Source organism: Sparassis crispa, assembly GCF_003851025.1.
Source record: "Sparassis crispa DNA, contig_000011F, whole genome shotgun sequence".
NCBI classification, from domain to species: Eukaryota; Fungi; Basidiomycota; class Agaricomycetes; order Polyporales; family Sparassidaceae; genus Sparassis; species Sparassis crispa.
The window spans coordinates 608,276-631,613 of record NW_020939757.1 but is presented as its reverse complement, the minus strand read 5'-3'; the positions used below and the strand labels follow the sequence as shown (position 1 = coordinate 631,613).

The 23,338-nt window shown below is 51.1% G+C and overlaps 5 protein-coding genes across 5 annotated transcripts; 2 read left to right on the top strand and 3 right to left on the bottom strand.

Annotated features, from left to right (window-relative positions):
• Positions 1 to 222: 222 nt before the first annotated feature.
• Positions 223 to 2,207, bottom strand: SCP_1102050 (G-protein alpha subunit; the record flags this gene model as incomplete). Its single annotated transcript, XM_027762640.1, has 11 exons — positions 223 to 272; positions 332 to 365; positions 434 to 516; positions 573 to 753; positions 814 to 890; positions 943 to 969; positions 1,022 to 1,081; positions 1,137 to 1,202; positions 1,256 to 1,308; positions 1,366 to 1,909; positions 1,997 to 2,207. The coding sequence occupies 11 exons, from the start codon at positions 2,205 to 2,207 to the stop codon at positions 223 to 225; spliced, it is 1,386 nt and encodes a 461-aa protein (XP_027618441.1).
• A 1,414-nt stretch (positions 2,208 to 3,621) lies between these two features.
• SCP_1102040 (predicted protein) lies at positions 3,622 to 7,285 on the bottom strand (the record flags this gene model as incomplete). The annotated part of the gene is made up of 3 exons (XM_027762639.1): positions 3,622 to 4,005; positions 4,066 to 6,362; positions 6,460 to 7,285. 3 exons carry the CDS (start codon positions 7,283 to 7,285, stop codon positions 3,622 to 3,624), a joined length of 3,507 nt encoding a protein of 1,168 aa, XP_027618440.1.
• An 896-nt stretch (positions 7,286 to 8,181) lies between these two features.
• On the top strand, positions 8,182 to 9,607 carry SCP_1102030 (Uncharacterized oxidoreductase; the record flags this gene model as incomplete). Its single annotated transcript, XM_027762638.1, has 9 exons — positions 8,182 to 8,264; positions 8,333 to 8,565; positions 8,620 to 8,635; positions 8,687 to 8,718; positions 8,771 to 8,795; positions 8,848 to 8,938; positions 8,994 to 9,102; positions 9,155 to 9,265; positions 9,321 to 9,607. The coding sequence occupies 9 exons, from the start codon at positions 8,182 to 8,184 to the stop codon at positions 9,605 to 9,607; spliced, it is 987 nt and encodes a 328-aa protein (XP_027618439.1).
• A 225-nt stretch (positions 9,608 to 9,832) lies between these two features.
• Positions 9,833 to 10,432, bottom strand: SCP_1102020 (hypothetical protein; the record flags this gene model as incomplete). The annotated part of the gene is made up of 3 exons (XM_027762637.1): positions 9,833 to 10,090; positions 10,150 to 10,235; positions 10,279 to 10,432. The coding sequence occupies 3 exons, from the start codon at positions 10,430 to 10,432 to the stop codon at positions 9,833 to 9,835; spliced, it is 498 nt and encodes a 165-aa protein (XP_027618438.1).
• Positions 10,433 to 20,604: 10,172 nt separating this feature from the next.
• On the top strand, positions 20,605 to 21,998 carry SCP_1102010 (hypothetical protein; the record flags this gene model as incomplete). The annotated part of the gene is made up of 5 exons (XM_027762636.1): positions 20,605 to 20,688; positions 20,752 to 21,384; positions 21,432 to 21,545; positions 21,725 to 21,932; positions 21,985 to 21,998. 5 exons carry the CDS (start codon positions 20,605 to 20,607, stop codon positions 21,996 to 21,998), a joined length of 1,053 nt encoding a protein of 350 aa, XP_027618437.1.
• Between the last annotated feature and the right edge of the window lie 1,340 nt (positions 21,999 to 23,338).

Here is a 23,338-nt window from a genome sequence, read left to right as displayed (position 1 = left end):
ACCTTGCACGACAAGTCCCGACTCGGCTTGCGACGTCTCAAGCGTTTGAATCTATGCAGTGGCAAATTTCGCAAGCAAGGTCTCTGCCGCTAGGAGGCAGCGCTTCCCTCGTAAGAAATTGTACGCGAAATACAACAGAAAAAATACACTTCAAAAATACTCCAGCAGCCGGCCGTGCGTGCCCAAGATAATCTATTCATTATCTACAATGATACCCTCCGGTCAGAGAAAGTCTGTCGCAGCCAGATTTTTCATAATGATAACTTCTCTAACTAGTACCAACAATTTAGAACAAGACCACAGCTTAGAAAATAGAAATTCGAAGACGTACTGCGAACCAAAACGGCGGACATTACACTAATGTCCTATGGGAAATATAAACAGTACTTCAGCATCTGCCGCAGACAGCCGGGGAAGGGCACAGGATTCTTACAATGGCACAGGTTATGTGCACGTGCAGGTGTCTCCGTCGAGGCGAGAGATGCCTATGCATAGAAACAAATTTGCGCTTTAGATCTGGTCCATCATACAGTCAATTCTCCGGAACACGGAATGGAAGCGCTGCAACCTACATTCCGACACATGCTCCGCATCGTTTGGCTCGTCGTTGTAGCTCTTGACGTACCGTACGAAGGATACTCCAGATTCCAACTTGGTCTTTAGAATGTCGCTCTTGTTCAGCAGTAATATAAAATTCTTGTCGCCAAGGAGTTTGCTCGAGCAGATCGTTTTCCATAGGTTAAAAGAGTCGAGCTGTGGCATATTAGATGTTACACATTGACACTCCCCAATAAAATAGAATGGCAGACGTACGAGCCGGTTCACGCTTCTGTCTTCTAGAAGAACTTCGTCGAATGCGGACATTGGGCAGAGAAAAATGACGGCGTTCACTAGGCTGTCGTGTTGAGAACCTCAGCAAATCCGTGATGGGAGTCTACATACCATCCTCAAAATATGGTACCCAAGCCGCTGGACAATAGCCGTTATCAAAGAAGCGAAAACATGGATTTCCAATGTTCACCTCGTTGTTCCCGAGCACCCCCTACGTCGTAGAATATCCACTTCTCACCACGCGAAGCGACTGTGCAACAACACCCCGTTAATAGTAATTCACGCAGAAGACTAAGGATATTAACGTCGCTCAAACGTTAGGTGGTGTTCTTCTACCCCGATGGTCTGCAAGCGTGCCCGAAGGACGTCCGCTGAATTTCGATATAAGAAGAGACCTCATCCAAGCTATTAAGTAGGTGCGTACTATATGTAGGTTCATAGTCGATATGCCCCACTCGAAGTGCCTCGTCGAGGAAACTGGATACAGGATTGGTCATAGAGTTACTGCCCGAGAACGAGAACACTTCGACGCACAATCCCGACTGCTCTTGCAGACACACGCCCTCCCCTCTGAGTCCGGCGTGCACCGTCGGATTCGACCACAATGTCACGATATCGTCCCTACAAGCATCCAATACCTGCCTTGCGCTGACCAGCTCGTCTGCATGCGAGTTCAACTGCTGCCGGTGCCGACACAGCAATGCCTTCCATCCCGACCCACTTCGGATAGAAACCTCCGATGCTCGTCCGTAGTACCACGGAGTGCTGTCATCGATGCCGGCAGCATCACGAGACGTGTTGTCCACTGATAGCCGCTTGACTAGGATTATCTCGACCTGCCGCAAAGGAGACAGACGCATTCGCAGTGGGCGAAGATCATCAAGACTTGCCGGAGGTGAGAAGCGGTTCGAGCCGCTGCTTGTTCCCCCACGGAGGAGGTCGAGGATGAAATTGACTGAGCGAACTAGATTCAGATGAATGACTGCGCGCCAAGCTTCGGTTTCCGCTTGGAAGGCCTTCGGGGCGAAGTGTAGCTGGAAATTCTTGAGCATCGTGGACTTCCCGGATTCTGCCTGTCCTGACGTTCACAAGGAGAGAAGCAGAGCAGCAGAGTAGCAGTCTCACTTTGAAGATCATAGCGAGATTAGTGCGTGTCTTGGCTCACCTAGAAGGACAATCTTCGTGTTATGCCGCTGCTTCCGCATTTCCTCTCTTTCCAGCTCGATCGCATGGTCGATCGCGTCCGACCGCTTCTTTGCTTCCTTCTCTTCCTCCAAGCGCAGGGCTCTGTCGAGTTCTGAGTCCGCCGGTGGAGGAATAGGCGGCCAATTAACCTCGGGCATAACGGGGGACACGGGCGGAGAACGAGCTGGCATAGTCAGGAACGAGGGAAATAGTGAACAACAGCAGGAAGCAAGCGGCGGCGGCTGCCTTGCTGCACACTGTGCATCTTATATTTGCAAGCAGGAACAGGCAGCCTACACTTATGAAGATAGAATTATCAATAGATCGGGAGAAGATCTCCGTGAGAGGTGACATGAGCACGATGATGAGCTTCTCGAGCCACGTTTATCTAGCTCTCCTCTGATTTGGAGGAGCGCCCCGCATGACGAATCATATCAGGAGGAGACTGACCTTTCTCCGGGTCGAAACTATCGCCCCTCACCAGCTCATCGGCTGCGGGACAACATGCATCCGTGTCGTATGCTCTGTCCTAAATAAATACCTGGGAAAAGGGTGCATGCACAAACCTGACTTTGCGCACTCTTTGCGCTCTACATATCTGCGTGTCAAATTTGCGATACCTTTAACCTGTGGTGAAGCAGACAAGTCGAACTAAGCCGAGGCGGGACGCAGAAGGCCTGAACGCCGCCATTTCCTGTCAACCGTGCGCGTCAACGTACGGGCGCTTATCCTCTATTCGAGGTACGTATCCGCAAAACGGGGTAGCAGGTGTGCAGCAGGTGTTGGCGATACTTACCGTTCGTTCAGAAATCCTGGAAGGGAAGATAAAACCATGCTTGCACACGGAGACTCTTGGTGGCAGATGGTGCGCTCGTCAGATAATCTCAACGAACACAGGGCACGGCATCAAGGGCCAGTTTCTACGCCATCCCAAGGTAGGTCTTTGAAATAGTGGATCCGGACTGAATTGAGAGATAATGCGACGGAGCGAAGGCGCCCGGACGGTCGGGTCAGACAACTGTCAGACAGCAGCGTCCACCGGAGCGGTTTCTGCACAATTAATGACAGTACGAGACAGCGAGGACAAGTTTCATTGTATGATCAGAGGACCGATGTACGTATGGGGTAGACCTGGAGCGGTCAGACGAGAACCAACAGCAGAGAGAGGAAAGAGTAACAGGCGAAGCAGGCCTAGTGTATCACAGAAACATATGTACGGAGAGGATATAATAACATATGGAGAATGACCCCAAGAAGAAAGAGAGCTCAGCAACATGATATGCAGTTATGGCGTGGGAGGAGAAACGTGTGGGACGTACGGAGATCGTTTGTCATTGCAACAGCTGGGATACGATAGCGGATCGAGAAAATAGAACAACAGATAAGAAAAGCCAAGATTGCTCACACAATGGAATTCAGAGCAAGGTCCCGGAACAGTAAGCGTGATGACCAGTCATGCCAAAGTTCGTTGGTGGATATGTCGACATTGCCGAGCATTCTATGGATATGGCAGGAATACCTGCATGATGTTTTGGGGTCCAAGTGCCCAGCGATCGCGGACGCAAAACGTTTGTGGCTGCAGGGGTCACAACGTATAGCCCATTTTCAGGCAGGCCGTCGCTCGGGTGTCCATGGTCGGTTCGCGTCTCTGCCCAGCACAAACACGACATCTTCCTCGTCCTCCTCATCTCCCTCCGCTTCTCCTTCACCGTCAGGGTTTGAACCCGCTTCCGCCCCATCGTATGCAGCAAGTAATTCTTCGGCCGCCTGGAACTGAGTATCACGATGAAGCTCCGTCTCAACGGTGCTCTCGATGGCATTCGGCAGTACGAACTGCTCCCACTGCCGCATTCGGACCCAGTCACCGTTGACCTCAACGAGACTGGAAAGCGTCAGGACGTCCCTGACTAGTTGCAGATCCACCGTCAACTGCCTGACGCGGTTGAACGATGCAATCAGCGAAATGGAGATCCATCCGCGAGAATCCATCTAAACGGCAGACGCCCGACATCAACATGGAGATAAAATCATAGATTTGAATAGGCTCACCCTTTGACGGAGGAAAAAGTCCTGTGCCATATTCTGTGGGCTGAGGTAGTACTCCAGCTGGCCCAGGAGATAATACCTAGTCGGGTCCAGAGGGAACGACAGCGGAGACAGCGGCATCGGCATCGGCGGTACTGGCTGGACAGGCTGGACAGGCTGCTGAGCAGCGGCGTACGGCGGATACGCGTAGCCTTCATAGGCCGGCGGAATGTATGATGTCACAGGCTGTGGTGCCGGGGCGTAGTAGCTGTTGAGCTCGTTCTGTGGAGGCTGCACGACGAACGGTGGCTGGCGGGGCGGACCCTGCTGATACCCGCCTCTCGAGAAATTGCGCGAATGGTAGCCTCCCCGCCCACCATACATGCCTCGGCCCCTCCGTCCACTGTATCCTCCCCGCTCGAAGCCCCCTCGCTCGTGTCCACCGCGGTCGTATCCGTAGCCGCCGCTATATGAGCCCCTACGCGGCCGCCCATAGTATTCGCGCTCGGCATGATCGCGTCTGTCTCGTTCCCGCAACAGCATATGTTCCTCCCTCGTCATGGCCGGCGCGAACCCGCGACCGAAACCGTATCCATAGTCCTTTACCTCCCAGTCGTCTCCAAGTCCCGATGAAGCCGCTGACGTCGGGGGTAATGCACTCTGCGGAGCGGTAGACGGAGAACCAGTGTCCTTCAGGTGGGTCAATGTCGAGCCCATGGGAGGTATTGCGACAGGCGGCACATAGTTGGGCGCACGCACATAACCGGGGACCTGTGCTGATGGAACTCTTGCCGGTGGGTAGCCCTCTCCCTGCACAGGCACGGCAGCCGGGCCAGGCGACATGCCCAACGCATTAGAGGGGGAAACACCCGTAGCCACACCTTCCGTCCCCGCTTCTCTCGCCTCTACTTCCGTCTCTGCACGCTTCGTCGTCCCAAACTCCCACTTCGTCTCTGGGTCCGTTAAATCGATGACTTTCACTTCTACTTCTCCCGCCGCGGTCTGTGCAGTCGTGCGGCCCGCCTTCACATCCTCAGCTATTGCTAAAGGCTCGGACGGCTCCAGCGCGGTTTTCAGGGACACGCCATCGCCCAATCCGCCCCTCGACTGCGTGCGCGTGCGCGAGCGGATGCGCGCCGGCCCAGGCTCACCAGGAGCAACGCCAATCGAGAACGTCGTGAATGTTTTGTCTCCACTCTCCTCTCCGCTCCCCTTCTCCTCCAGCACACCGGTGTCCAACCCTAGTCCACCTGCATTGTTACTCGCCTCTGCTGGTGAGCCCGACGGCGGCGCGGGGCTCGGGCTCTTGCTTGCGCCCGCTACGCCAATGCTCCCGAAACTCAGCTCCCTCCCGCGCCGACCGCGCTCGACCTCGCCTTGAGCCTCCTCCTCCACGCGTTCGTATGCCGCAGGGGGTGGGAGCACAAACCCAACCTCGCGATAGCCCGCAACGGCATCGGACTCACCAGGCGGCGGCGGTCGCGCCATCATTGTGGGAGGTGGGACTCCACCGTCCATAGGCGGCACTATGGGAACCGGCGAGGACGAAATTGGCTGGGGCCCACCCGCAGCGGGCCAGAACATGTAAGGAGGAGGAGCATAGGGGTACGAGAACTGCGAATACAGCCCGTAAGGCGCACTGGCGTACGGGTTCATGGGCATTCCCGGCAGCTGCTGGGCGGGATACATGGCCGGCGGAAGAGCGTAAGGGTTCTGTGCCGGCGAGCCACGCGACGTGTTGTACGAGCGCGGGGCGCTCATGTTTGGTTGGTAGTACGCGATACTATTGCTAATGTCTGGGTTGAGCGATTCGGGTGGGGGGCCCATGTTGGGCGGAGGATATGGCATCGCGGCGATGCGAGGGTTGTATTCCGCTGGAGGGACATACGGGGGCGCAGATAGCTGCGGCGAGCCCGATCTTGAGGAGCGTATGCTCCTGTTGACGGTGTGCATCGGACCCACACCAGCACCGCCCTCTTCAGGGAGACGCCTACGCGTAAACGGCTGGCGTGGGCTAGAGTGGGCGCTCCCAGTGCGGCTCTGCACTTGGGATTGCGAGACGGAGCTTGCGTGCGAGGCTGAAGGGCGCACGCCCAATGATGAATGTGCTCTACTCTGCCCCTGAGAGGCCTGCGCTGAACCCGAGGCAGACAAAGAAGTAGAGCCAGACCCTGACGCAGGGTACGAGCCTTGGGTGCGCGGAGGGGCATGCTGCTGGGCTCTATTGCGTGCGTGCGAATGCGGCGCACGACTCTGCTGTAGTGCGTCGGCCGCAGCTTGCAGCTCTTGCGGCGGTATCGGGACCCACTTTGTTTTCTCGCCTGATTGAAACGGGCAGCGAAACGGGACGCAGCCCATTAGCGGTACGTTCGATGATGTCCCGGTATTAAATACCGCATGAGGGGGAGAAATACGCACTTTTCCTCGATGAAGGCTGCGAACCGTCCCTCTCCCTCTCGTGTGCACCCTCGTCCTTGTCCTTCCCATCTGTCCCAGCGTTCACCGGCGGCGCGGACTTGCCCACTTCAGGCCAGCTTTCAACATCGTCCACTGTGGGCGGTAACCTCGCCCGCACAACAAAGGCATCGTCTTCATCGTTGGAGTGTGTTGTACGACCATTGACAGGCACACCGGATCCCAAGGATGAACTCGCTCTGTGGTTGGTCACGTTTTGCAAAGCAGGCGTAGTCGAAGCGGAAGCCAGACCTGCTTCTGGCGTATCAGATGAACTCGAAGAGGTGGGTAACGGCATCGCGGCGCCTCCAGTTTGTGAAGATCCGCGCAGCAAGACCGACGACGACTGAGACTGTGAGAGTGCGCGGGCTTGTGCCATCTGCTCCTTGCGTAAGTTCCAAACGTTGACAGGCGGTGCCGCAGCGGGTTTGAGAGCAGGTGGAGGCCGCTCTGGTGGGTGGGAGTTAGTGTGGTTTACGTCACCATTCGCATCCTTGGGAGCTATGGTCGGAGAGGACGGCCTGGAAGTGGTTCGTGTAGAGATCGCAGAAGAAGCTGGAGTATCCTGAACGCTCGACGACGATGGTTTTGATGGACCAGAACTGGTTCCTGACAATGCGCTCGATGTGCTCGGCGCAGACGATGGGTGTACAGATATCGGAGCTGCAGGGGAGACGCCGATGCCTTGCGATGAGACCTGACCTTTTTGCCTGATATTTTGAGCCTTCTTTGCGCGATCAGCGTAAGAAAGAGGTAGAGAATTAGGAACGGCTGAGGGTTGTGACACCATGAAGATGGCGAGGAGAGGGAGGTAGAGTCCCTGGAGAATAGACGGATTGAACGAGCCCTTGGGGGACAGGGGACGGCAGAGACAATGGCAAAGACGAGAACGAGACCGGAAATGATACCAATGACAGAGACAATTAGCGTGCTGGCTGTCGCGCACGATGAGCTCAAGTCGCAGACAGCTTGGGACGTTTCCCTGTGCCGCTCACGTAATTTCACAATATTTTGCACTGTAAATTTTGCAAAAATATTTATATCTCAGAACCCCGTGCTGTCTCATGAGGGAAAATCAACTATAACGGCGCCTGCTATACGTATCTTTGCCGCTCTGGCCTTTTTAGCACGCCTACACGGCCACCTTGTCCGTCGAGACTAGCGTCAGCCAACATTGGCAGGTAAACTTGCGTGATAAGCACTCCGCTAACTTCTTGATAATTGCGCTGGCTCTTAGTTGCGTGTAGCTCTCAGCAGAAAATATTGTCAAGCCTTCGACCGGATCACAAAGTGAATACTTACTTGCAGTGATTGGAGAGCAAGCGCAAAACGTGAGCGCACATTTGAATTATACGCGTGATGGTGTAGTCACGTGGACGTGACGCCCCGCACCAACTCACGGCCGGATATGTATGATGCGGCATGACATGTTTTCCAACCATTCAACGAATTCGTTGCTCTTTGTCCTCCATTGGCGCAAAACATTGCATTGCCCATTCGAAGTGCCTGTATAATGGATAGGTTGCCAACTTGATCATTACAGCGGTAGCGAGCCACGTGTACCCGTCGAGAAGTAACTGATTCTCCCGAGTCCCGACAAATTACCTGACTCTCTCCCACGAAGTCTGCAAATAGCGCGGCAACAGTCGAAGTGCTGACCGAATCTTTTCGTAGACGAATACAGTGATGGGCCTCTTTTCGCGATCGTTCAATCCTGACATCGACTTGCCGGATTTGAAGGGCAAAGTTATCGCTGTCACAGGAGGCAGGTTAGCATACCAGCCCTTGTTGAATCAAAACTCCACTGATACATTCGATTCGACTGTTGACCTGACAGCTCGGGCATTGGATATGCGACTGTGCAGCATTTGGCCCGGCACGGCGCCAAGGTATACATGGCCGCGCGCAACGAGGAGAAGTCCAAGGCTGCGATAGCTCGGCTGCAGACCGAAGGTCTAGCACCGGGGAACGGCGAAATTGTTTGGCTAGATCTTGAGCTGAGCGATCCGCGTAACGCGAAGAGGGCTGCAGAACAGCTCATAGCAAAGGAACAAAGATTAGACGTTTTAAGTAAGTCGAGTATCCATGCGGTTACGCTCACTTACGGCTAATCGCTCTGTCTAGTCAATAACGCGGCCATGTGAGTACCTTGCAGGTGCGTAAGGCGAGAGCTCAATGACATTACGCCCAGGCCTCGTGGCCCGTATGCTCTGACAAGCGAGGGTATGTTCTCACGATACTTTACCACATAACTCAGACTGATTGGAGGATGCAGGGATACAAGATGTCATGGCTATAAAGTAGGAGGACTATTCTATGTTCCTCGCCCACAACTCACAGTCTGCCGTTCAGTCACGTCAGTCCGTTCGTCTTTACCAATACTCTGCTACCGTTATTGTACCGAACGGCGAAGGAACCTAACAGCGACGTGCGCATCGTCAATGTGGGTGCCCCTCCCGACTAGTTCCCTTCTTCACATATTTGATGCACGATGTCAGGTTGCCTCAGACGGTATCATGTTCTTGAAGCGAGGCGTTCGCTTCCGTAATCTCGGCGACTTCAATGACGAGCATGCGCATGATCTATCGCCGGGTCTATCCAGATATTGTAAGTGCACGGCTTCCGGTGCAGTTGCTATATCCTGACTCTGTATGATGAGTCCGGAGTAAGATTGCCAACGTTCTGTTCACTCAGAAGCTGCAGAAGCGGCTTGACGCCGACGGTGTGCCCATAATCGCCATGGCACTTAACCCAGGGACCGTACGGACAGGTGTGACTCCAACCTCCTACAGTATATTGCTCATATTAATTGTCGTCTCGCATAGAGGGCTTGCGGAACGATGCCGCACACCTTCCCCCAGTAGTCTCGACGCTGTTCTCTTTGCTCGTGGACGTCGCCTGGGCGACCCCGTCGAAGGGCGCGTACACTTCCGTCTTTGCCGCCGCCGCGCCGGCTGTTCGTGCCCAACCAGACGTTTACAAGGACGCGTACCTCGAGCCACCGGGGAAGCTAGGCTCGCCGCCGAACCAGGATGCGAAGAGCCCAGAATTGGCGGAGGAGCTGTGGAATACCACGGTGGAGATCCTGAGCAACCTCGGGATCGTAATTTGACTCATATCTGTTTGCTACGTAGCGTAGTTCTCCGTGCACATGTCTGGTGATTTACTAGCTCTGCTTCAAAATTTTCATCCCTACTGCAGACATATTCTTTTGCTCATCGTGAACAGAATGCATCACAACGTTGGAAGTACAGAAAGAATGGCATCCTCATCTCCACCAAATAAGCCGGGTAGACGAACACTGCAATGCATTATTCCTCCAATCCTCAATGGTACGCTATTCGGTTGTCTCGTAGACCCGAAAATGATCAAATCGTAGAAGCCTGTGTTGTGCAAAATGGACCGGCACGTCAATCTCTGTAAGCTGAACGCAAACATAACACAGCATTGGACAATGTATCCGCAGATGAGCCGACAAAGATGCAACCGTGGCGTCTATCAAACGCAGGTCTTCGCTTTTGAAGTTGATGGAAGGAAGGGAAAGGTACTCCACGTTCGGCGAAGTTGCCACTGCCATCAATACACGCGACAGCGCCTGGAAGGCGACACCGTTCATCAGATACTGAGGGACAGGCATATTATTAGCGTCCTCACCGAAAGACCGGTGCCTTCGAACGGACCACTGAGCTTCAACGCCCGCAGACGTGGACAGCACGCAAGCAGCTGAACGATAAGACCATCTGAAAAAAACGAAAATAACAAGGTCCAGCGATTCCAGGTCACCGAAATCCTCCCTCAAGCCCATATGTAGAGCCAGCACACTGTCTATTTTGAAGAACGGTAGAGCGACCGACTCTCCAGGTCCCGGGGGGCGCTCTCCTGATATCACGAGATGTCGAGGTTTTGTCAGGCCCAGTGCATCGCGTTTCGCGTCCATCCACGTTCCGCGGAACAACCTCAGCAAGGGCAGGGTTGGTGAGGATACTGAATCGATGTGTGTAGATCAGGCTCCTTCCCACCGTAGTTTCGAGTTAAGGGGGGCGATATACAAACATTTCACGCAAGCTTCATCCCAGAACATATCAGCCACCGATCACATGATAATCACGTGAAAATTCAAACTCCCTAACTTTATTCCCCCCAAACTCTCCACTACGGCTGGCATCAAACATTGGAACAAACAAACGCCACCCGGGCGCGTCTCACAAATCAGGCAGTCGCGCACCGCATTTTCCTGGAATTTATATATTCTGGAGGTTGCACCTCGAGAGCAGCACGCCCTTGTTATTCACTTTGCACATAAGTTTTGGTGCGGAAGAGGACTTGTATAGCTAGTTATATATGAAATCCATTATATTATCTCAGACTTAGCACGACAAAAGGTTGCGAGACAGCGGATGAGGCTCAAGCAGGTGGAGGAATACCGGTAAGCTTTGCGGAAAATGCGGTGCGCGACTGCCTGATTTGTGAGACGCGCCCGGGTGGCGTTTGTTTGTTCCAATGTTTGATGCCAGCCGTAGTGGAGGCTTTGTATATAGCGCGCTGACTGCGGAAGAGCCGTGAGGGAGACAATTTTATTTCGAGACGAATAAAATTGTCCGCGGGAGAGAACGCCGAAATGGGTGTGCGCCACGCAGTGTTGCATACGAATTTCGACGGGCGGGGGGAAGGTTCTGCGGGGCTTCGTGAGGGAGCGGAACTCGGAGGCGCAAATTCCCAAAAGGGGAAAGCCGATGAGATCGGCCCGCAGAACCTTCGGAGCCTGGCAAGTGATCCCGCGGCCAGACCATGGCGGGTCAGCCGGGGAGACGAGACCATACCTAACCAGGCTAGAGAATAGAGAATGGGAGGTGGGTGGGTAGAAAAAAGCGAGACCGGGATGGGGCGGCGGCGTGTAGAGAGAGAGGAGGTGAGGGGACCTGTCCGCACTTCCTTCCTACTTAGGGGAAGTGCGCACGGACCTCGAGAGCGAAACACGTGTCGCCCGCCTTCCGGTGAGCGTCGCGCTTATAAAGCCGGCGCTTAACTGGCGTCGTACTCGCAAGCTCGCAGACGCCAGTGAAGCATTCAAGTTTGGGGGGAATAAAGTTAGGGAGTTTGAATTTTCACGTGATTATCATGTGATCGGTGGCTGATATGTTCTGGGATGAAGCTTGCGTGAAATGTTTGTATATCGCCCCCCTTAACTCGAAACTACGGTGGGAAGGAGCCTGTGTGTAGATACGTGTTTCTGCCAGAAGGAGAGCTGCTCCAGGTAAGGGCACTGGGAGAGAATAGGGCACCAATCACATGTAGCACCAGTAACTTCCAGTGAATGCAGAGAGGGGAATGTTCCTATAGATGAGAGCCATGACAGGAGGTGCTCTTCTGGAGAATCGCTCAGTTGGTTGTCTAGGACATACGACAGATATTCGGTATGCGCGGGGTGAGGAAGGGGAATGTATGCGTGTCGCCCAAAGATCTGACTCGGTTTGACCCACAGCTGCTGAACAGGAAGAATGGCATTGCAGTCACAACAAACATCATCCACAATATTCTCGTCTTCCCTGTCAATGGAACATGAGTCAAAATGGAATGATTCAAAGACGAGCGGTATCTCTCACAGGGAATATAAGTGGGATGTCTTGAGTGCGACATGGGTCATCGTAAGATGTATGGGTTCGTTAATTTGGGTAAAACATCATGAAAGAAGGTATCGGCGATGATGCGTGCATGAGCATCGTCACCCACAGAGCGGGGACTCTTGACTATTAATGCCATTGATGGATAATTGTCTGGGATAAGACAGCAGTTGTTCAACCACGGTGCAATCCGTCGCTGCTTGACAAAGGCCAGTTTACCCAGGGTATGCTCGTGTTCTTCGACATTCAGCGGCTCAAGTTTGCTCCATCTGCGGAAAAGAACAGATACCTGTCGGCAGTGGGACATATTGAATGTGCAAGACTCGAACAGAAAGGGCTGTGCCATGAAAAGGAAAGCCTTGCACGTTAAGGTCAGATTTAGCAGAGCCGTTTTTGACGATGCTTGGTGTCGATCGGCAGTGCGAAGATGGGGGAATATTTCTACGAGTGTCTCAGAAGGGAATGCAGGTAAGTTTGAGTCATTCGACAGAGTAGCCGTTGGCATCGGATGAACAGTATCAGGGGCTAATGACATTTCTCTACCCTGAACTCGTCTGGTAGCCTGATGTGGGGGTAGAGATCTGACCATTCAGATGAAATGAGATGGGATGTGAAATATGGTACAAGGAAGAGTGTGTCCAACTCTTGTCAGCGATGTTGAGATACTGTCAATGAGATGGAACCTGGCAAATGGACGACGGACAAAAGCAATGTGCACTATTGCCGATTTCAGAAGTCTTGTTGCGCGGCCAAATATACACAAATTTCTGCCTAGGTGACCTCCAACTTTGAACACAGATGTCTCTTCAACGGCTGGGCCGTTTCTCTTGATTCTTGCATTTTCGGACTCTCCTCATCAGCGCGCAGGGCATGGTATCAAGAAACATCTTGTTTCTCTGCTATCTCTGTTCGCTGTTTTTGGCAGCTTCCTTCTGGCTCAGAAGCGAGTTTGTCATTGTTGGATGGGTCAGAGAACATTGGAAGGTGGTGGAGGCTCTCTGGTAGTATGGTAGACAGGGCAGTGATATGCATTTGTGGACTGAGAGGGTCTGGATTGTATGTGATTCATCTCGGACTGCATAGCACATCTCATGAGATTACAGAACTCATGCTACTGTCAAATATTCTGGTGTATTTTGTGTACAGAATACATATAGCACTCATGTATGGATCAGGAATGAAGGATGACAGTTCTGAAGATGGGTAATAATGGATTCAAGGGCCTGAGTGTCATACCAACTGCAGCACAACCCCCACTATCCTGAGTGCCTTCTACCATCTGCTGCCTGCTTAAAACCATCCAGATGTCAACATAAAACATGTAAGATATAAAAAATGCAAACAAGGGAATGTTTCCGACCATCTAGCAACAGGCTCCTAGCGCTGTGATCACAGATTGAATCCCGCAGTGAGAACAAGCACATGCATACCTTCAAATTGCATACCATGCCCTCTCTATGATCCTAAGAAGTCCTCTCAGAACACTTTCTCCAGTATTAGGGCTGTCTGCTGCACGGAAAGTCAGTTCTGAGCTAGTGCGATGACCACCAGATCCGCGAGTATTGAACGGTCCGAATATGTATTTTTCTTGATACCATGCCCTGCGCGCTGACCAGGAGAGTCCGAAAATGCAAGAATCAAGAGAAACGGCCCAGCCGTTGAAGAGATATCTGCGTTCAAAGTTGGAGGTCGCCCAGGCGGAAATTTGTGTATATTTGGCCGCGCGACAAGACTTCTGAAATCGGCAATAGTATAGTCTAGTTTTTAACGTGGGGGGCTTATTGGTAGGTCCCCAATTTCATTCGGAGCTTGGACTTGCAAGGAAGGAATTATGTGACCGATCAACTCGCCTGCAAGAAAATGAGTCGGAGCTAGAAATGAGAGAACAAGTGCTCTGCAAGCTCGTGGTGCGCAGATACTACTTCATACTTCAGGGAAGCGGTCATTGTTACATTCGAGATATCTCAGTCAAATGGTATGCCTTTTAAGCTGTAGGCGACAAGCAAAAGAAACAGATCCAATAGGTAACAAGAGAAGCAACTACTGAGGATGGGTTGTGAAAGTTCTGGCTTGAACTTGGACACTGTCACATCCCAATAATTTTGTTACTCCTTCCAGCATAAGACAGTTGAAAAATCTATAAGGCTAATTGGGAGTCACTCTGGCTACCACTACCAAAGTTGTAAACAGTGCAACATACTGGTATCCCCACCGAAAATACAGTACTAGTGGATTTAGCTGTTCTAAGGGCCCTGAGGCATAGATTTTCTAAAAAAATATATTCACTCTACAGACAGTACATAACAGGAGAACACCCTGTGCACCGGAGAACTATGAGGATGCGTCAGAAATGCGAGACTTGCATGGGGAGATGAGAATGCGTTTTGACGCGTCGCGTGCACATGATGTGCGGAGATGAAAATACCCAACCTACCGATAAGGACCGCCTTATAGATAGCAGACGCCAGACACGGATATCCTGAGGAACGAAGGTTGAAGCAAAGTGTCAGTCTGCCTTTGGGAGACTACAATAGTAGTAACCTCAGGCTGAGGCACAGCGCATGAGCAATACTGTATTGAGCATTCAACAGTCTGTCTGCGCATATATCAGTTCATCCCTCCCCTCTCTCCCAGATCATAGGACTGATTTTGTAGGCTCCAGGGGACAGACGTTCCTGGAATCATCCTTCATCAATGATTGGACGGAAGGGTTTGCTTGTCTCTAGAGTTGGAGGTCCGTCTAAGGATATCATTAATTGTTCCATTGTTTAGCTACTATCCGCGACTAAGGGCATTAAAGCTCATTAGTAGGCAACACTCCGATCGACGACGGTCTCTCGGTGAGGAAATACTTCCTCTCTCTTGCTGTTCATTCGCGTTAATGTGTCAGTGATTCCATTTCGCAGTCGCTGTCTTCTGCGTTTACGACCGTGGCATCGTCCCCAAACATAGAATATCTTTCACCCCCCCAGTATCCTATCATGTCCGGCGACAGGACATCGTTGAGCTTGATGATCTCTTCTCCATCAGCCCACCTGCGATGAAGTGTCCGAAGCTACGCTATTTCGGCTTCGGGCTTTTGGAGGAGACGTCTGTGCTGGAAGACTCAGTGGAAATGTCGGTCTGGGAAGATGGCGATGTACAATTTGATCCCGCGGATGGCCGTATACTGACCGACGAGTGTACTATCGACGATTGGCGGAATTGGGGGTGGAAGATTAATTGGCAGTGTCCATACTGTTTTGTTTATGTGCATGCTCGACGGATAGGGTGGCTTGGAACTAGTTGCTGCAGTATCTCTGGAGCAAATGGCATACGATTTGTTTCTGAGACAGCTGCAGGACTGGTGGACTGAGAAGCTGGCATCCCTTCATCCAGGAAATGTCCAGCAGGATGAGACTAGACTGAGTCTGCTGTGATATTCACTGTGACTTGAATCTTGTTATAACTCTCATTAAGCTGTCTAAATATGCTCATGTGCATCATGGATACACACGACGAAAGGACGCCGCACTGACCGTCTTGTACCGTACTTGGAACACAGCAGTGTGGGATGTATGGAACACTGAAATTCACAGAATCCAGCAAAGAAAACGAACCATCTGCTTGCTATCAATGCGATTCGAGGAGTCTACGGCTAACTTCCTTTTTGACACCTCGCGTTCAGTGCAATTTAAGAGGGCGTGTTGGTGGCTGTTGGTCCAAAGCTGATCGATGTCAATCGATCGAGGATTCCAAAGACTCTGGGAACTGGCGTAATCACAACTTGAAGGGTTGGTGAAATCATCAAAAGACTCACAGGGCCAACGGGTCTTTTTCGTCCATACTTTCTGAACCCGGAGGATCCGCGAAAAGTAAAAGGGGCTCTTTCTGGTCCATCCATTGCGTTGACCTTCCCCGTCGAGATTCGAGTCTACCGTACAGCGAAATGCGAGATGTCGGTCGTGACCTCCTCTCCAGGTCAAAATCATTTACATCGGTAAGACCGAAAAGCAATGCGAACCTTTCATGAGAACATGCTGTACAAGCACAAGTGAATTCCCCGCTAAACAACAGTCAGCGCATTGTTTTACTCTCCGATCAACCACACGATCATCAGCAAAAGTGCACAATTGTTACAATGGATTCCGATGATTGTAGTATTCGCCCGCATGTGATAACAGGTTAGAATGTCATCGTAAGCCATTAGAATAATGGGGCTGCATTGTGACCTTCGTAATCCCTTCAAATTCGTTGCAATGCTCGGTAATGTAGATGACTGATTGCAATGCCATTACAATGCACTATAAACCTATGTAAGGCAGTTGTAAGAGCTTGTAATATTGAGCGAACATGGTGATTAATAGTGATTATACTGAAGGCAGAGACTCAAGAAATATTCGACAAGGGAGCACAGAACAACGTCCATGGAATGATCCACTATCACTAGGACAGTCATTTACCTGCCTGCAGACTCCAGCTTGTCCATACCGTTTCTTCGACTCCGAGATCCTTTGCATATCCTCGTTCCGATATTCACTGCCCATTCTATGTTCTGTGGCCGGCAGGAATATGAATAGGACCTTGAGCAAACCAGCCCCTTCACGCGGTCTTGGGTCCGACAAACTTGTGTATGTAGCAAAGTAGTCAAAGTCAAAGGCACATGGTGACGGCCCAGTCGGCTTGCGAAGTGACTCTTCCCAATTTGGAAGCTACTCAACAGTGATGACGTAGTACACTTCTCTCCTCTCGGCCATATAAGAGGCGGTCGGTCTCTTCTGGTGTCTTTCACTGCTTTGATTCCTCCTTGTATGTCGACGCATTCTTGGCGGCACAGCCGCTTTTCTGATGACAACATTAATGACAACGACGCCGCAGAAGCACGCAGTGACCTAACACAAGGTCCAGTCCAGTCACACCTGGAGACATAATTGTCACAGGGAACATCAATGGAGACCCCGTACACTTATGTGAGAGTCATCATATTGTCAAATGTTCTTGCCGTCGCCAGAACCGAATCAATTGACTCATACAGCATCTACGAATTTCCGCCGGAACCATGGTCGTTCGTGGAAGATCTTGATCGGGAGGACAGTAGGTGTTAGAACGTTAGACACTAACACCTTTCAATTGAATGCCAATAGGGCAACCTGAGGATTATCAGTCGTCCTCAGAGTACCTAGTTAAGTCAGATACAGATTTCTGCTGTAAAAGCATGCCTCATTCCTGGACATGCCAGACTTGATTGCTCTTGGTCCAAAGATTATGACGGTATTTTTCATCAATTATTCCAATGCTGTCAGCTGAGGTCATAATCGTCAGGTCCAACGTTGAGGCTCATTGGACCTGACGGTTAAGGCCTCAACGTTGGACCTGATGGTTATGACCTCTGCTGCCTCAACGTTGCGGCAGTAGTCTGGCGATAACGGTTTCGGAAGCGGACGATTCCCTAATCAAGCAATTAGTCAGCCGGACCACCTCTGCGTCGCGATCTTGTGGTTTGGTGGCTGCAGGGGGTTCATAAAATATTGTCGGATTCATTCCTTTCAGAAGTCCACGCAAAAGGATTAATTTTGCTGGTGGAGCTTTTCTACAGCCTCATACTTGCATTGCCAGCCCTTTTTTCTGTTTGTGTCATTTCTTCGGGCTCGGACTATACTATGTATTGATGTGGAGATAAATTAAGTAATCGGCAGAGGTGTTTGCAGCCTGAAGAGGCGGCACGGTGAGGTGGGAATCTGGAATACATCAGGTGGTGTTCCATTTTCAGTAGGTTCCCGCATTAGCTGCCCGAAAGTTGAGAGTTGAACGTTACCTCAGTGCTCAGCGTTGCATCCACAAGCAGAAAAATCGGATAATCTTGAGTTCGGAATGTCTGAATTATGCTGGGAATTGTATCCTACTGTGGGAGTTGTCTCTAAAGTTGAGTAATGCAGTTGCACTTGATTAATTGATGAAAAAAGCCTTATAAAGGATTGGGCCTTAAAGTGTGAGGGGTAGTCTTACAAGTCAGCTGTTCGTACTGTGCCGCGCATCGGCGCCCAATTGTATGGACCATACTTAACGTGCAACTACGTCTTGCACGTAGTGTACATCCATTTAATGTGCAACTGACCTCCAGTCAGCATTCAATCAAAGTACAAAACGTTCAGTCAACGTCCAACCAACGTCCAACTGGGCGCCTATAAGCAATCCTCCAAACCTTGTTCAACGTCTCACCGGCAAGGCCTGCCCATCGCTGCCTGGTGGGGACTGTCCATGGCTTGCTACTTTACCATTACATTGAAGAACAAATTCTTGTGGGGTGAACGGAATTTTTTTGTCTCCTTACAACTGTCGAAGATTGGTTGGAAAATCAAACCCGATTGACTGGGAGCCTAACCCTCCTCCATCCCTCACGCTCACGCTACGACGTGCCGCAGCATCCTGCCAGGATTGTATGACACCTCAATCTGTGCCCCTCACATGCAATCTTTATTGCAGAAGCCAACTCCCCGTGCACATCTCTGATACACACTTGCCCTTTCTTCTGCATTTTTTGAAGAAATCCCCAGATAAAATGTGCACTGAACATTTCGACATCCAAATCAGGTTCCCGATTGCCCATATCGCCACGGCACGCAAGACGGAACTGTGAGGCAGCGCGCTCAAGGGATGTGTTCACTGCTATTTTCGATGGTTTATAATAGTTTCCCCAACAGAAGGAAGGATCGGAGAGGAGGCACCCGATTGATCAACCTTCACCACAGCTGTGCGAGTAAACATTCCTGCCGCTGACCCGCCAACGTTCGCTTCAGCACCGTCTAATGTTGACTACCTTGTTGATTACCTTCTACAGTTATCATCGGTTAAACCACTCGGCCCTCCATGGTAATAATAGCCATGACTAGCTTGTTCACGTGAGTACTCAAGCTTGGCAGAGGTATTATTCCTCTCCAGATCAAGAGATCTTGCAGGACAACAAGTCAGCACGCAGCTGCCGCAAATCCAGCAAGCAGTGGCCGTGTATTGTTGGCTTTTATGCTTCCCGGGGTGGTAGCCGCAGAACCTGGTAGTCGCAGATGACCGCAGTGGTATGTACCTTGAAAAAACACCAGATACAACATCAGCCTTCGGACGCATTCAAAAAGAGTGGTCGCCACCACCGTCGTATTGCATGAGTAAAAACTCCTGCCGTGCTTCAACAACGGATAGCCTCATGAGCTGCGGATGTGAAAAACCTGACGGCTGGATAGCCTTGCTAATCACAATGCGCTCTAATGATTCCTACCGGTACTCCGTAAGGTGACGAAACACAGAACAATTACGGTAGATCCCGCATCTCGAATCTGCACCAACATCGGAAATAAATGTGTTCGTGTCCAACTTACGAGTATCGTATTCAGTAAGGCCATTTGAATGCGCCACATTTGTCTACTCGTCGATCGAGTCAGCTCGGGTCTGTCCAGATCACCTCACCTATGTAGGACGTCCCGTTCGACACCACCGCCCCCATAGCATTGTTTATGGTGTACGGATTGAGCGCGTTGTAGCTACTCATGTCGGCCCTCTTCCGTATTGGATAGGTTTCGATAGCTGAAATTCGGAGTATTTGGGTCCGAATGGACGGCCGTCAGCACAGGTGAAAGCTAGTTCACTGCATGAACTTGAGTACAGTGAAACAGAAGGAGTTGCATACTGTTGTGCAGCGGGATTTAACCAGTCTGAAGCGATAGCCAGTTGTCTACCATGTGAAGAAAAAGGTTCGACAAGTGCCGGCGAACCTGCGAAATGAGATCAGCATTCAGTTGCCTTGGACAATATACCAGACCGTCCGTACCAGGCCATACGACTCCGGAGAAGTCGCTACCTTTCGCCGCCTTGAGCCAGACGTCGGGCGCTGTTGCATCGTATCCTTCCTCAGACAGGTATGCAACAGCAGGGTCAATCATCGTAGCTGAGATGCGGATCAGCGATTGAAAAAGTATGCGAGAATGACCGATTGCCTATGCACCATAATGCTGGTTGTGAGCATGGAGATAATGGAGCCTCGGTAGAGGGAAGTGTTATGTCGTAGATAACGGGCACTTCCCACTCAGAATATACGCGCGTGTTTTGTCTGCGAACGGCTACCTGCTAAGTTTTATGAATTTGTCTGCGATAACACATTGGTCCTGCGCCCCCTCGAGACTCTGTGTCTGTCCCTACAACCCAGCATGCATTACAGAACCTTTGTGTCAGTCGATCGACTTCGGAAGATCGACTTTGGTCCTGATTCTAGTTTTCTGAGCGTTCAATATGCTCACCCTGCACGGACTGCTGCAGCCACTGGCCATGTCTTTAATTCCATCTACTGCTCCTGTGGTGATCAATCCATCCATTGAGTCTTCCAAGAGGCAGTCTCTTCCACCCCAAAGTGTCCAACGTATCTCGTCTGTCCCCCATCGCCAACCTCCTCCTCTGAAGCACAATGCAGACTATAACATACCAGGCCTTCGTGCACATCCAATGAGACCTGCTGGCCCATTTGATGGACCCAGGCTTTTCGACAACCCGCCGGTCGCACACACGCATGAGTGAGGACCGTGTCCTCCTACAGTTGTGCTTCATTAGAGTGAGTATTTGACTGCGCGTTTGCGAAAAGCCGAACCTGTACTCATGGCTTTTATTTTCTCAGGTTTCCATCTCAGTTTCCATGCCACAACAATCGTCCGTACGTGTGATTCATGCTGCCATCACTCCTCATCACATTGCTGATAGAAGTGCCGCAGGGAAGGGCAAAGTCGACGAGAAAGTGAATTCGAAGGTGAAGGCGAAGCCACTGCCCCCAGCAGTAATACCGAGCGTCAGTACTTATAGATCCATAGTCTCTGCAGCGCAGGAGACTGACTTCATGGCTTTAATTTTAGGCGACATGGATTCCTTTCTCGCCCAAGCCGGTGGGAGTTTGTGCAAGCGCAAAACACGGCCGGAACCTGTATATGATAAGCCGAGAACATCACCCCCTCGTGCTACTGGCGATCACAGGGACAGCCATCCAGATTATTTTGATGCCTTATCTGACAGAATTAACGACAATGGTGTCGGACTGTCAAGTGATGACCAGTTTCTCAGCCCAAAGGAGAAGATGAGGAAGGAGGCCATTGATATGACGCCCGCTACCAAGAGGCTTGAACGGATGAACGTCCATAGCGGAACGGACGAAGGCGACACGTCATTTGAAGGCCTGGACATGGACGTGTTCATGGACATCGACGACAAAGACATCAATGGCGACATGTCACTCAAACCGAAGCCAGAAGACTTGAGTGTACGCAAAAAATGCTTAAGTCTATTGACCGAAAGCTCAATGTGCAGGACAAGAAAGTCAAAGAGGATGACACCCCATCGTGGCCCTCTGTCTATGACTCTCTCAGCGTGATGACCGATGACACGCTGGGCCCACTCTCCACTTCTACATCTACATCTCGAGTACATCTGTCCTCGAGGAAGATGGTTCTCTGCGATTCATCTGACTTGATTATCTCGAACATGAAGGGCATCCCTACTTCATGGGAAAGACCCGAGACAAGGTCTTGAAGGCCTGGTTATCATGTTGCGTCACTGTCGAAAACCTGCAGTGTAATCTATTTGTCCTATCCCGAGCGCAGCGCATCGAGGAAGACGAGGCGAGGAACACCTATGAGACCAATGTGGTGCCCGAGATGAAACACGTATATGAGGACTTCGATTGTTTTCACAGGAAGGCCAGCATCAAGCGCCGGAGAGCAAAGTTCATCAAGAGGAAGTACGTGTTCGGAGAGAAGGACGTACTGAAAGGGGAGGCACAATGGATGAAAGTTGTGCATGGCTTCGACGGTACGTCATCCCTCTTTTTGTCGCAATAAGGTATACTCTGAAGTCACCGCAGAACCACAAATCTAGAGTAACGTGTCTAGCCTGAACTTTTCACGCATCTTCGGTACCAACACAAGTGCCTTCGAACCGCTGGTGTTGAAGCGCAGAACAATGGGTCCGTGCTAGCTGCAAATCAAGAAGCCTCACCTGGAACACAAGGGAGTGCGTACATCCAATTCCCTTCTTTGATGCTTAATGCTGACATATAGACATGCAGGTATCTTGGTGCAAAGTCGAAGCAACGGTGTCGGACCCGAAAGACGTCAATGCATTCTCTGATATGGACATCCAATTTCCCAAGGAAACACTGCCATTAACCGTGATGAGTCTCGACCTCAACACCGTTGTCAATCACAAGGAGAACAACCGCGAGATTGTGTGTGCCACGGCAAGGATCTGGTCGAACTGTACATTCAAAGATCTGTCAGCACATTCATACTAAAAAGTATCCTGTATGTAGTGCAAACTGACGATCCTATGCCTCCAGAGGCTCTTCCGTGTTCTGTACATACGTTTGTTCCACCTTTGGACCGCTTCCCGCCAAACTTCGAAGTACGCGCTGGACGCAATGGCATAGGAGTCATCTCTCCTCATGAAGAATGAGTGGATGCTGCTGAACAGCTTGCTTGGTTCGTATTCTCTGCCTCTCAGACATCTCCTGACTGAAATATTCGCACTCCTAGTGACAATTCACAAAGCAGACCCTGATGTCATTGTTGGGCACGAGTTCCTTGGGGTCGCTCTGGACGACCTTCTCCACCGTATGAGAGAATTGTAAGCAGACCATTGGTCACGAATCGGCCAGTTCAGGCAATCGAGATGGCTGAATATCGGTAGGCAAGGGAGCAACCTGCGATTCATCAATGGGAGGTTGGTCTGCGATCTTGCTAGTGATGGTGCGAAGGTGCACAGAGCGTCCACGCATTGAAAAACTACAACACCCACGGATATACTATTAGGGCATGATCTCGTCCACAATGTGGTTGCTCACCGAAATGTGCAAGACTCATCTCAAGAGTGAGAGGCAGGATATCGACCCGATGATACTGCCAGCTACTTCGACAGTGGCGTCAGTTCGCCGGACAGGCTTCTTACTTTTGTCCGGCATTGTGAACTAGATGCTTACTACTAGATGGTGCTGGCGGCCAAGGTACAGATGCATCGTTTGACGAGGCAACTGACGAATTTGGCTGGAAACTCATGGTCAGTTATTTTTGCTATTTTGCATGATTCCAGACTGACCGGCTTTGGTAGGAACAAGACGCTCAACGGTGGACGTGCCGAGAGAAACGAGTAGATCTTGTTGCACGAATTCCATCGCTTGAAGTACATCTGTTCTGACAAGGTGTACGGCAAGATGGCTGCCA